The sequence below is a fragment of the Gouania willdenowi genome, chromosome 8, assembly GCF_900634775.1.
Source record: "Gouania willdenowi chromosome 8, fGouWil2.1, whole genome shotgun sequence".
NCBI lineage: Eukaryota > Metazoa > Chordata > Actinopteri > Blenniiformes > Gobiesocidae > Gouania > Gouania willdenowi.
In genome coordinates this window covers 33315538-33327954 of record NC_041051.1, presented here as the reverse complement: position 1 = coordinate 33327954, position 12417 = coordinate 33315538, and the positions used below count along the sequence as shown (strand labels likewise).

Genomic DNA, 12417 nt, shown 5'->3' with positions numbered 1-12417 from the left:
AAACCAACAGCAGGACTCTTGTTTCTATTGATCACATCTGTGTGTGGGCGTGTCCAGGCGTGGTGGTGGTGGTGGTGGTGGAGGTGGAGGGGAGGTGGTCTACAGCACTAGTTCCATCCCTCGAAGCAGCAGCAGTTTGAGGAGTTTGAGTCTCAGTAGGAGGAGCAACTTCAAGGAAAACTCAGTGGAGTTCCTGCCGGACGACGGGGAGGAGGAGCCTCCTCACTCAGCCACGCCCCCTCTGGAGCACCGCGGGGAATTTTACGACCAACACGAGTAGTTCAGCCACAAGGTTATGACCCCACACACCTCTAAAGGCAGCACTGATGCTTTCTATAACCATTTACCCTACGTAATCAAAGTGACAAACTCCGCCTCCTCCTTAACTTTAATCACACTGAGACCTCAGAGCAGGAAGACGATAAAAACGGTTGTGGCCCGAAAAGATCTGTGACTGCTGGGGACAACAGTTCCAAATCTGCGGTTTTGTAGTAGACAATGAAGCAGAGAAGAAGAGCTCCCTTAAGGTACCTTTACTCTCCCTTAAACAGTGCGTTGACGTGCTCTGGTGGCTGAAGTTAGAGAGTAAATCATGGACAGTTGAAAGACTCCTGCCCAAAAGTCCTTTTATCCTCAGGGTTTGTGTGTCTTCAACAGTCTGTGATTTACTCGCTAACTTCAGCCACCAGAGCGTGTCAACGCACTGTTTAAGGGAGAGTAAAGGTCCCTTAGGAGAGCTCTTCTTCTCTGCTTTTTTGTCAGAGTTGGAACTGTTGCCCCTTGCTGTTTTATCTTCTTTCCATAAACAAAACATATTTAACTTTTCCTGATATTTTAGAGCAACTGAAAGCAGCACAAGTTGTTATTTTGAATGAAAAATCTGCAAAATTATCTACAATTTTACTAAATAATCTATAAATCAAGCTGAATGTTTCACTCCAATAGAAAACAATGGGGTGTTTACAGGCAGTGGGGACGTGTGACATCATCAATCACATGAATCCAAGATAAAGGAAATTAAATGAATATAGTTCATAATAATGTGTTTAATAGACATAGATCTACGAATAAGGACATTTAGAAGGTTTTAGGACACATTTTAAACCTAAAAGCTAGAGTTGGATGTTCCATTTGGTGTCACGCTTCAAATAATGATCATGTTATCTTGTGACTAAAACTAAATATGAATGTGTGTGTTTTTATTTTATTTATTTACACTGAGTGACACCAATAACAAAGGTATAATGCTAAACTTTATTATTTATGACCTGTGTGAACACGACTGGTTTGTGTGATTTTTTTTTTTTTTTTTTTCCCCCACAGAAACACTGTAAATAAATATTAATAATATCTATGATGAAGTTCTAAAGTGGCACATGCACTGCTGTGACTAAACGCTGCAATAAAACCATAACAAACCTGACTGTGGTTTCCTTAGCGTGAGAAAAAAAACAACATTTTTCTCAGGTAATACATTTCTTTAAGCTCCTGAAATGTGATTTATTTAATTTACATTTTTCAAACTATATTATTTATGTTATATTGTTTTTCTTTAATGTATTTATTCATTAATTTATTTTGTATATAATAGTAATTTTAATATTTTAGGCAGCCCAAATTTTTCACCCATTTTTAGAAATGTAAATATAATGTGTTTACTTATTAATAATAATATAATAACTTGGCAAGACCTTTTTTGCAAAGCAAATACGTATTTGAAAATTGAAAATTTTAAAAATTGGCAAAAATAACAACCTGTATCTGGATTTGTTGACAAGTTTGTTGTTTTTACCAATGAAATTGAAAGTAATAATGCAGGAAAAACAGAAGACTGACCTTGACCTTAAATATGACCTTGAGCGAAGGTCAAGGTCACACATTGAAAGGAAATGTTGTTCAATGGTACCAATGGCCAATTATAGAGAAAAAGGGATTATTGTTATATTTTTTTTGTGACGTCGTGAACTTTGACCCTACCTATGTTTTTACTGGTAGGTCGTACAGCTTTAAAAAATACTTTACATGACATGAGCTTATATTCATATTAACTTTCAATTGCTAAATATAATAACAATAATTTACTTACAGAATGTGGACATGTTTGATACTTCTATCTCATTAATTATAGCAAAAGTTTGAGAATAAGCAAAATCAAGATTAAAGACCCACAGACTTTATAAACATTATAATCAATGTGATGGCGTATAGTTACACTCAGTATTTGTACCACCAGGGGGAGCTGTTGCCTCATAACTAAGCACTAGAGTCGTAAGGTTGTTTTTTTATTTTCCTCTTTTTTTTCTTCTTTCAATTAACAAATAAAAACACCACAGAACAGTCACATATTTACATTTGTACTATTAAAATATTTAAACAAACATTGTATGGAAGGTTTACATTGAAATATCACGTCTGTAGCTGTGTCAGGATTGCGAGTGAAGGAAGTGACGTAGTAGTTTCCGCTCTTTCAATCAGAGGAGAGGAAGCTGCAGAGCCACGCCCCCCAGCATGGAGTTAATTAAGCTGGACTGTGACAGAGAAATGTGTGTTTATCAGGTGAGTTATGATCATTCCTCATAATTTATTACTTTACGACGTTAAAGGATTAAATATTAAAAATGTTGACCTGAAACTTTCAGGCTGTTTTTTCTCTGTGAGGCGTAAATTGTAAAGTTGTGCAAGTTAAAAAAAGAGTAAATCTTTGCAGCCTTTTGATCAGATATTCAATATATCAATATTTGTGAATTCACTTTTCTTGTAAAAATATGTCGATGTTAACTTTAAAAATTAAATCGAAATGTTAAATTGAAATGTTATGGGTGAGCTTTTAATTTTGGTACTTCCGGTGAATTTACATATTAGCTCGTCGCCGGATGCCTTCAATAAACTCAGAATATATAATTTTGAGCCCATTTTTTGCTTATTTTGACTCTTTTTATGCAACTACACCAAACTCACCATATTTTAAGCTATTTTCATAATTTTTTTCTTGCCATATTTTTGCTTCTTTTAATGTATTTTTGCTACATTACTCACATTTCTGACACTTCTACATCACATTTCGATGTCTTTTCTACACATTTTCATCACTTATAAAACCTTTCCACCCCTTTTACACCTAATGTCACATATATTGACCCATTATTGTCACTTTTAACCTCTTTTCACCAGATTTCATGATATTTTTTTGCCAATTTTATCTACATTCATCATTTGTCATGCCCTTTATTTGTCAGTTTAAACTAACTTTTGAACCTTTTTCTGTCCCTTTTTGACCACTCTTATTTTAAAATTCCATTTCACCACATTTTCCACCATTTTTGTTCACTTTTAATCCATTTTATTTCGGATTAAAACAAGGATTTACATCTTTAAAATGATTATACACTATGGCCCAAATAATACTATTTCCTTTCAATTTTACAAATTAAAATTATATTACAAATATAAAAAAATCATTGATCAAAGTCATTTTTTATATTGGTCATTATTATTGTTGGCTTGTTTTATTTTGTGTTATGCGTTAAATTTCTTGTGCTGTCTTAAAAACTGTGCTTGACAAATAAAACGCTTCTGATTCTGATGCATTTGTGTCTAATGGTGAGTTTAAGACAATAAAACAATAAAAAACGGATATTATGATGTTTAAGAGCAAAAAAAAAGGAGAATTAACCAAAAAAAGTTCATTGTGCACAATTTTCTTTCTTTTTTTGTTTATAAATAATACAGTTTAGTTTTTAAAACAAATATTTCAAATAAATAATGATCAATCAAAGTGGAAAGCTATAATTCTTTCCCAGCTTGGGTTTTAGGGATTAATGTTGAGAAATGATGTATTTTAAAAGAGAAAATAAAGAGAAATAAGCAGAAATCTGCATTATTTTTTGGCTCAAACATAGTTTTATTCAAAAGTTACACAACAAAGACTCAGCGACGTGCACGTCACTGAATCTGTGGAAAATAAACGTGCATTTACAGGATTAACAAACAAACCATTTATGATTGGATTTCAAAGTAAAAGCATTGGATCCTTTTTGTTCTCTCATTGTGACATGAAAATTATAGGATTCATAATTTTTCAGCTTTATTTTCACTGAAGATGTAGAAATAAATCATCTCGTATTACATTTTAATTCATTTTTAATTAAAAAAATAAATGAAAATAATCTACGTTTCACAATCTTTACAAATATTTAAGGATTTAAATATAAAAATCGTCCTGAGATGATATTTGTATCAAACATGATGATGTCATAGACCGACCAGCAGGAGGAGCTCAGAGCAGAGGAGGAAAAAAACAGGAATGTCATCAGTCAAATAAAATTACTAAGTCATAATTATGAAATAGTATCTCATAATCCTGAGAAACATGGTCATAGATACAAGTCATAATTGAGATACTAAGTCATATTTATGAGATACTATGTAATGATTGAGAAACTTAGTCATAATAATTAGAAACGTAAGTCATAATAATGAGAAGCTTAGTCATGACAAACGTCATCAGAATTATGAGATAATACAAACTTAGTCATAATAATGAGAAGTCATAATTATGAGAAATGCAATCATAATGAGAAACTTATTTATAATAACTAGTTATAAATCATGATTATGAGACACTATGTAATAATAATGAGAAACTTAGTTATAATGACACAATTATAATTAATTATGTCATAATTATGAGAATATGAATCATGATCATAATGAAAAACCAGTTCTAATTAGTTACAAGTCATAATGAGAAACTTAGTCATAATAATGACAGAAGTCATAATTATGCAAAACAGTCATAATTATGAGACACTATGTAATAATAATGAGAAACTTAGTGATAATTTGATACATGTCACATTAATACTGAGTTACGATTGATTGATTGATTTCATTAGTTACGTCTCCTCTGAAACGTTTGAATCATCTGAACATGAACCATGAGAATCACATGATATAAAAACACAAGACCAGGTTATAAAGTTCTGGTTAGAACGTGTTGGTGAGGACGAGGGTGAGGATGAGGACGAGGGTGAGGGTGAAGGCCCCATGAGAAAAAGAAAGTCTGAGGTCGCTCTCCTCTGCGTAAACAATTCAGTCATCATTTATTATCGTAAACGTTACGGCTGAGCACACAGCCAGTAGAGGTGTGTGTGTGTGTGTGTGTCAGGAGTGCAGCAGTGCGTCTGCAGCGCCCCCTGCTGCTCTGTACAGGTATTTCCAGATGGCGTAATAATGCACGGCCGCCGCCAGCGCTACGAACACGTGCCAGATGGCGTGAGCGAACGGAATCACGCCGTCGCTTTTGAAGAAAAAGACGCCAAGGCAGTAAATGAAGCCTCCGCACGCTAACTCAGGAACGCCCTCCGTGTTCGTCTGAGGACACAAGAAGAAGAAGAACAGAGGGGATTGTGGGAAAGAATGACTGTTTAGCCTGTGGGCCAATCACAACACCTGTTGATCTTTGATTCCTTCATGTTTATAATCCGTTACAAAACATATATTCTGATAAATATAATTCATATAGATATATATAATGCATATGAGTAATGAGATAATAAGTCATAACTATGAGAAACGTAGCATCTCATTATCATAATTAGTCATAACGATGAGAAACTGCCATAATGAAAAACTTAGTCATAATGCGATACTGAGTCATAATTAGTTAAGTCATAATAATGAGATAGTAAGTCATATTTATGACTAAGCATCTCATAATTATGACTTAATTAGTTTTTTGTCATTAGACTTGTCCTAGTATTTATGTTAATGAGCTCTATAATTAAACATGTTTGCTATGATTTTGGGACTGAATTATAAACAGAACAAAACAAACTGATGTTTAACACAAACAGGTTTGGGAAAATATTCCATAAGCATATTATTTAAATTTTTAAATCCTCGCTGATAAAGGTTTGGACATGCTGCTTTCATTCATCAAGGAAATGTAATTGTGCTTTTATTTTGAAGGGAGATTATAATGGGGAATTATGCCCAAAATAAAATATGTATTCTCTTTTTCACAGTATCATTACATTTACAATGATATCAGAAATCATCATTTTAACTGAATCAGAATGTCACAATAACTCATAAATAATAATGACTCACACATTGTGTTTCATCAGATTCTTTTAAGAAACTAAGAATATTTGTTTTTAACAATTTGATCTATATATTTTTGCTTATTTTTACCCTTTTTCTGCAACTACAACAAACTCACCATATTCTAACCTATTTAAGTCATTTTTTTGTGATATTTTTGCTCCTTTTAATGTATTTATGCTACATTACTCACATTCACCTCCATCACTGTCTGGTTTGGATCTACAACCAAACTAGACAAACACAGACTACAAAGGATAGTCAGGACTGCAGAAAAGATCATTGGTGTTGATCTGCCCTCCATCCAAGACTTATACCTGTCCAGGGTCAGGAAACGGGCAGGTAATATCACTGCAGACCCCTCCCACCCTACACACAATCTGTTTAAACTCCTCCCCTCAGGCAGACGCTACAGATCACTGTACGCCAAAACTTCCCGCCATAAAAACAGTTTCTTCCCTCAGGCTGTCACTCTGATCAACACTAAACAGTCAAAGAGTGTCAGACCTGTTTCTGTTACTGTGATATAACCTGGAACTAAACATATCAACCCTGGATCAACCTGTCACTGAGAATGTTCATGGACATAATTTTTTCATTTAAATGTTCACCTATTTGCACTACTAATCAATGCACTACTGCACTATTATCTTATTATTATTATTATTGTATTCTTATTTTATTCATTATTATTATTATTACTATTATTATTATCTTGTTATTTTTATTTAGTTTGCACATATTAGTCTAACTACTCTTATATTTATGTTTACACTTCTTTTTTCTTTTTCTTTATTTTATTTCTTTTTCTTTATTCTAGTTGATTGTTATTATTTAACGTTACACTACCTGAGAGAGCACAGGTCACCAAAAGAAATTCCTCGTGTGTATTCATTCACCCCTGGCCAATAAAGTTGATTCTGATTCTGATTTCTGACACTTCTACATCACATTTTAATGTATTTAAACACTTATAAACCCTTTCCACCACTTTTTCACATAATCTCACATGTTGACCCATATTTCATGCTTATTTTTTTGACATTTTAACCACATTCACCTTTGTGATGCAACATTTTCCCTTTGTTGCTTTAGACATTAGTGATTCCATGTTTATCTTTAGTTCTGTGATAGTTGTGATCTATAGTTTTTTTTTTTGCACTAAAACAAAGGAATTTTCATCATTTCTGCTCAGATTGTGAAAAACTACAAGAGAAAGTGAAGCGTTACCATTGACGCCACGACGGACGCGGGAAAGAATCCCATGGCGAGATAAAAGGCCAGCTCCACCAGTTTGTACCTGTGGGAGAAACACGAGGAGCACAAGGTCAACCGGAGAAAAGGTGTAGCTTTAAAGATTACAACACCTGGAACTGCTCAGTCACAGTGAGTGAAAGTATTGGCATGCACACACACACACACGCGCCTGAGCCTGAGCGCAAACAAAGAAGTGTGTGAGTCGCTCAACCTGCTTTGGCGTCTACACACAAATCAGTGAAGTGACAACAAATCTGAGTTTAAACAGCGACAGGATAAATACTGTTAACAGGTTCTCAACTCATGGGCCGGGACCTAAAGGTGGGTCACAGACCTTATAATTTTATTTTGAAAGGGAATTTATGATTTGTTGTACATTTCTAATAATAGGTGGTCAACATTTGTTCTGTGCACTTTTGACCTTTAAATTTCACCTTTTGTTTCATTAATTTTGAATGTTTTTGAAACTGTTTTGTGAATTTATTTTATTTTTTTGCTTAAAGGCACAACATTTTTTTTTAAAAATGAAAGAAATACACAAAGGTACAACAATATTATAGAAGATTACAAAATTACCAGTACAGAAAAATACAAGGATGAAAAAATGACAGAAAAATAAACAAAATGACAGAAAATTGCAGAAAAATACACAAAAGGATTCAGACAAGAACACAAAAAGAGAAGAAAATGACAAATACACAGGACAAAATAAAGAAATATACAAAAATGAACAAAATTATAGAAAAATATGTAATAGCAGAAAGCTGCTTTGTGTGCATTAATTTCATGTTTTGGTTTCAACGCACAAAATTAAAAACAACAAAAATACAGCGACTTCAAAAACATATAAAATACACAAAGCGGACAACAATAATCCAGAAGAGGAAAATACATATAAAAAAAGGACAAATTTAGAAAATTATAACAAAAAAATCACAAAAATGACAATAAAAAATGCACCAAAGTAACAGTAAAATTGAAAGTTGTCCATGTGTGGAAGAGGCTGTTCCGAGCGCGCGCACACACACACACACCTTTTGTTGTGTGGTGTTTGGAAGTGTAAACAACGTCACTATGAACCTCAAACTCACTTTTCGTGATAGTTGAAGACGTAGAAGCTTCCAGCAGCTGCCATGAACCACACGAACCAGCGCATGTGAGCGGCCAGCGGACCCAGCTCACGTAGGTTCAGCCTGAGAGGAACCAGAGAAGGACTGTGAACACTGTGTGTGTGTGTGTGTGTGTGTGTGTGTGTGTGTGTGTGTGTGTGTGTGTGTGTGTGTGTGTGTGTGTGTGTGTGACGCTCACCACGGTGTGTAGGACGCAGCGATGAAGAAGTAGATGACCACTCTGTCACACATGTGGAAGCAATGCTCCATCGACCTAAAAACCAGAACACGTTATTAATTCTATCAGCACATCCTACGCACCCCAAACTACAAAAAAAAATCCGAAATTTTTACCAATTGTTCATTAATATTTCAATATTCACACTGTAAATATTTAGTTTGGTCTGATGAATACTTTTAGAGATATGGACAATGTAGTGTGTCCTTATTTTCATCTTCCAATATATCTGTAACTCCATCACATAGGAAGGTAAATATGGTATAGTAATAAGCTCCACCCACTCTCTCAGAATATAGAAATAGATCTGCTATACATCCTATATATCTGGTGGACATGTCAGCTCCTCTAAATAGTCACTAAGTCAGTGTGTGTTTGGGTCTGGAACATGTTTGGGTCTTCAGTAAACTACTTAGCATATGTCTCAGCTCCCTGTAATGTGATCAGTATAGAGCTATGAACATAGACTGTTTACATCACTAATGATTAGTCACATATATACATTGGTTCTAGACTCACACGCTCTGGAAATATGAACATATACTTTAATTATTTTTTTTTAACTTATTTTCATTGGTCCATAACTACATGTGAGAATGTAAGAAATATTCTGATCTGTTTTAATTTATAGTATAAATGTTACTGTTTATTGGGATATAAAACTGAGATCCTGTGCAGTTTACGGTGTATCCATAAGTAATGAAATACGTTGAGTTTTGAAGAAAAATGAAACTTAAAATGACGCTGCCTACTTTAGGATTATTTCACACTGTTCCACTGCTGTCATGTTCTAGTTTAGAACCTCTGATGTAGAGGCAGTTATGAGCTCTGTGGGAGTTTATTTTGAAGGTCTCCTGTGAGTGATAGAGCTTTTATATTTGAAAAGGATGGAACAGGAACCTCCCCCTCCCTCCGTACCTCATGTGGCTCTTCTTCCAGGTGATGATGTGAAACACGGTAGAAACCAGGAAGAGGGCGCACAGCCCCGCTCCGTACACCCAGGCCGTCATCTTCTCCCAGCCGTTCTGAGACAGGAAGTGCAGCAGCGTCATGCCCACAAAGGCCGGCACGATCAGGAGCTACAGAGGAAAGAACAGAGTGGTAGACGCGTTAAAAACATGTGAGATTGTTCCAGAATGGCTGCGATTGGTTGTGGTTGAGGACGTGAAACACTCACGGCGTGAGTGTAGCAGTTAGCGGCGTGCTCGTAGCATGTGGGCTGGTAGCGACAGTTAGCAGAGGCCGGTCTGTTCATGAACCTGGAGGAACACAAAGATCACATCCAGCCACGATTAGCCAAAAATCACATATCCAATAACAAATAATTGTTTTTTTTAAGCTTCTACATGACCTACATGGCTCATTTTAGTTCAGATTGAAGTAGGACCCTTAGTAGTTACAGATGATATGAAACTTAAGAAACATATGATACTGAGTGACAATAAATCATGTTTTAAATACAGAAAACTGAAGTCCACCCAAAAAAAACCTAGAGATTTACATCAAATATAAAACCAATTCTCATTATTGAAGGCTGTAAAAGCAGAAATAATTGAACTAATATATGGACATCAACTGAAACTAGTTTGGTGATAATAAATATTTGGCCAAAGAAAGATACACATGTTTTTGTACAAAGAAGTTCAGGCTGAAGCCCACTTTGCCACAACTGTGCCAAAATTGAACAACTCAGTTTGTATTAATAATCTGTGTTTGCCAAACTTTATTCTTTGTAGATATAAAAAATCATGGAAGTTTGTTTTATTTAGCAAATAAATCATATGGAAAAAAAAATAAAAAATAATATTTTTAAAACATTTTCTTTTTGATTATGTTATTTTGTAATCGTTGAGTGTAATAATCAAAATCGAATTTCGATGACTTGCACAGCCTTACATAAGTGTTTGACCACCACATATACAAATCTATTCATTAACTAATAACAAGGACACAAACATGTTGATTGTACTGTATCTGATCTGAGGGTTATTTTATTAACATTAATGTCAACATTAAGAATAATGACCAATCTGAGCATTAACACAGGAAACAACAGAGTTCTGTATGTTTCAGTTGCTTTTTCAACTTTCTCTCATTTTTGTTATGGTTTTGTGTATTTTTGATACCATTTGGTGTGTATTTGTATTAATTTCGCATAACTTTGTTCGTATATTTTTCCGTGATTCAGGATATTTTTTTGAGTCTTTTTGTATATTTTTTTGTTCATTTTTTTAATATATTTTTGGAGTCTTTTTGTGGTTTTTTTGCTGTTCGTTTGTATATTTTTCCATCCTTTAGTATATTTTTTGTTATGTTTGTTATGAGTCTTTTCATTGTTGTTTTTGTATTTTTCTCTGTAAAATTATTTTAAGTAAATTTTTATTTCTTTTTTGTGCGTTTTTCCTGTATTTTCCTGTCATTTCGTGTGTTTTTGTAGTCGACGAGCATTTACACAAAATTAGCAGGATGAGATGATATGAAACAGATTAATGTTGGTGTGTGTGACTTATTTAAACATAATCATCCTCTCAAAGTCCCTAAATCTTCTCATTGCAATTAAATAAATTAAACCTTCTAAATCAGGATAAAAACACCAAATATCATCAATGCTGTAGGTCTGCCAAACAAAGAGGGCGTGGCTTTTTAAAAGGGCGTTACAGGGTTTGGATTTGCAATGATTTGTTTATTTTTAACTAATGGCGTCATTCAAAAGTAGGTTCTTAGATCATTTAAATCAAAACTTGAATTATTCATAATTGCAGCTTTGTGAGATCCAAACAAATGATCAAAATGCAGATTTGTGCTTTTAAATCTACTTTTCCACTTTGTTCAGCAGACTTTATAAGAACAATAAATAAGTGTTTACATGAAAACGATCTTTTAAAGGAGTGCCACATTATGTGTGAGAGCTGACAATAAAAATGCTAATCTGAGGCTGTAGTTAATCCCATAAAACACCACACCCACTGTGTATCTGATAGTTTGAGGCCAGAATAATAAAACACACACACGTACATTATGAATGAATCATTAATATGGTATTACATGTCATTTATATTAGTTAAATGTAAAGAAACTGTCAGATCCAAGTGTTTCAGCTGGAAATAGCCTTGTTTTTAAAATCTGTATTATAAACCCTAAATACTTTATTTAAAGCTGTATTACTTTTGGTTTGTATTTAAAATCAACACAGTAATTATAAAAATGAAGTAAACAGTGGATTTTAAGACAAAAAAGGGTCAAAATATAACAAATGTGTCTAAGAAAATCACGTGATGTTACTCACCTCTGAAAGCTGTTTACTCTCTTCATTTCACCTCTTTTTCTACCGCCAAAAAAAGGAAAAAAAGCTAAAGAAAATGTGGGGTTTTTTTAAAAAAAAAAAGGAATTAAAACAATAAAGTGACCTCGCGGAAGAGCGGAGAATGCTAACGGACAACCGCAGTAGCCAATCACAAGCTAGGAGCTAAAAGGCAACCGGCGACGTCACCGCGAAAAAAGGCACAGTTTTAGTCGTTTTCTTAGCACCATTCTGGGATCAAATGAGTCCCAGGAATTCACGCTTCGCTACAAAATACACATGAGCGTCAAAAGCAGCCGCGGCGAAGCGAAAAGACCCCCGGAGGGAGGCGGAAACACAAGCCGGGAAAGAAGCGACGCCCGCCGGTCAGTGACGAGCTACTTCTCTCCCTGGCTGGTTGCACGCCG

General features: G+C 34.5%; 1 protein-coding gene across 1 annotated transcript in view; it reads right to left on the bottom strand.

Moving 5' to 3' along the window:
* mmd (monocyte to macrophage differentiation-associated) overlaps positions 1-12417 on the bottom strand; it is a 22902-nt gene extending 10485 nt beyond the window's left edge. The window contains exons 1-7 of the mRNA XM_028456056.1: positions 11996-12417; positions 9887-9968; positions 9628-9788; positions 8671-8745; positions 8454-8555; positions 7336-7405; positions 4994-5373 (exon numbers count right to left, since the gene is read on the bottom strand). Coding sequence (XP_028311857.1) covers positions 5164-5373; positions 7336-7405; positions 8454-8555; positions 8671-8745; positions 9628-9788; positions 9887-9968; positions 11996-12021 — 726 coding nt within the window. The 5' untranslated portion in view covers positions 12022-12417 and the 3' untranslated portion in view covers positions 4994-5163. The remainder of the gene's footprint in view (positions 1-4993; positions 5374-7335; positions 7406-8453; positions 8556-8670; positions 8746-9627; positions 9789-9886; positions 9969-11995) is intronic.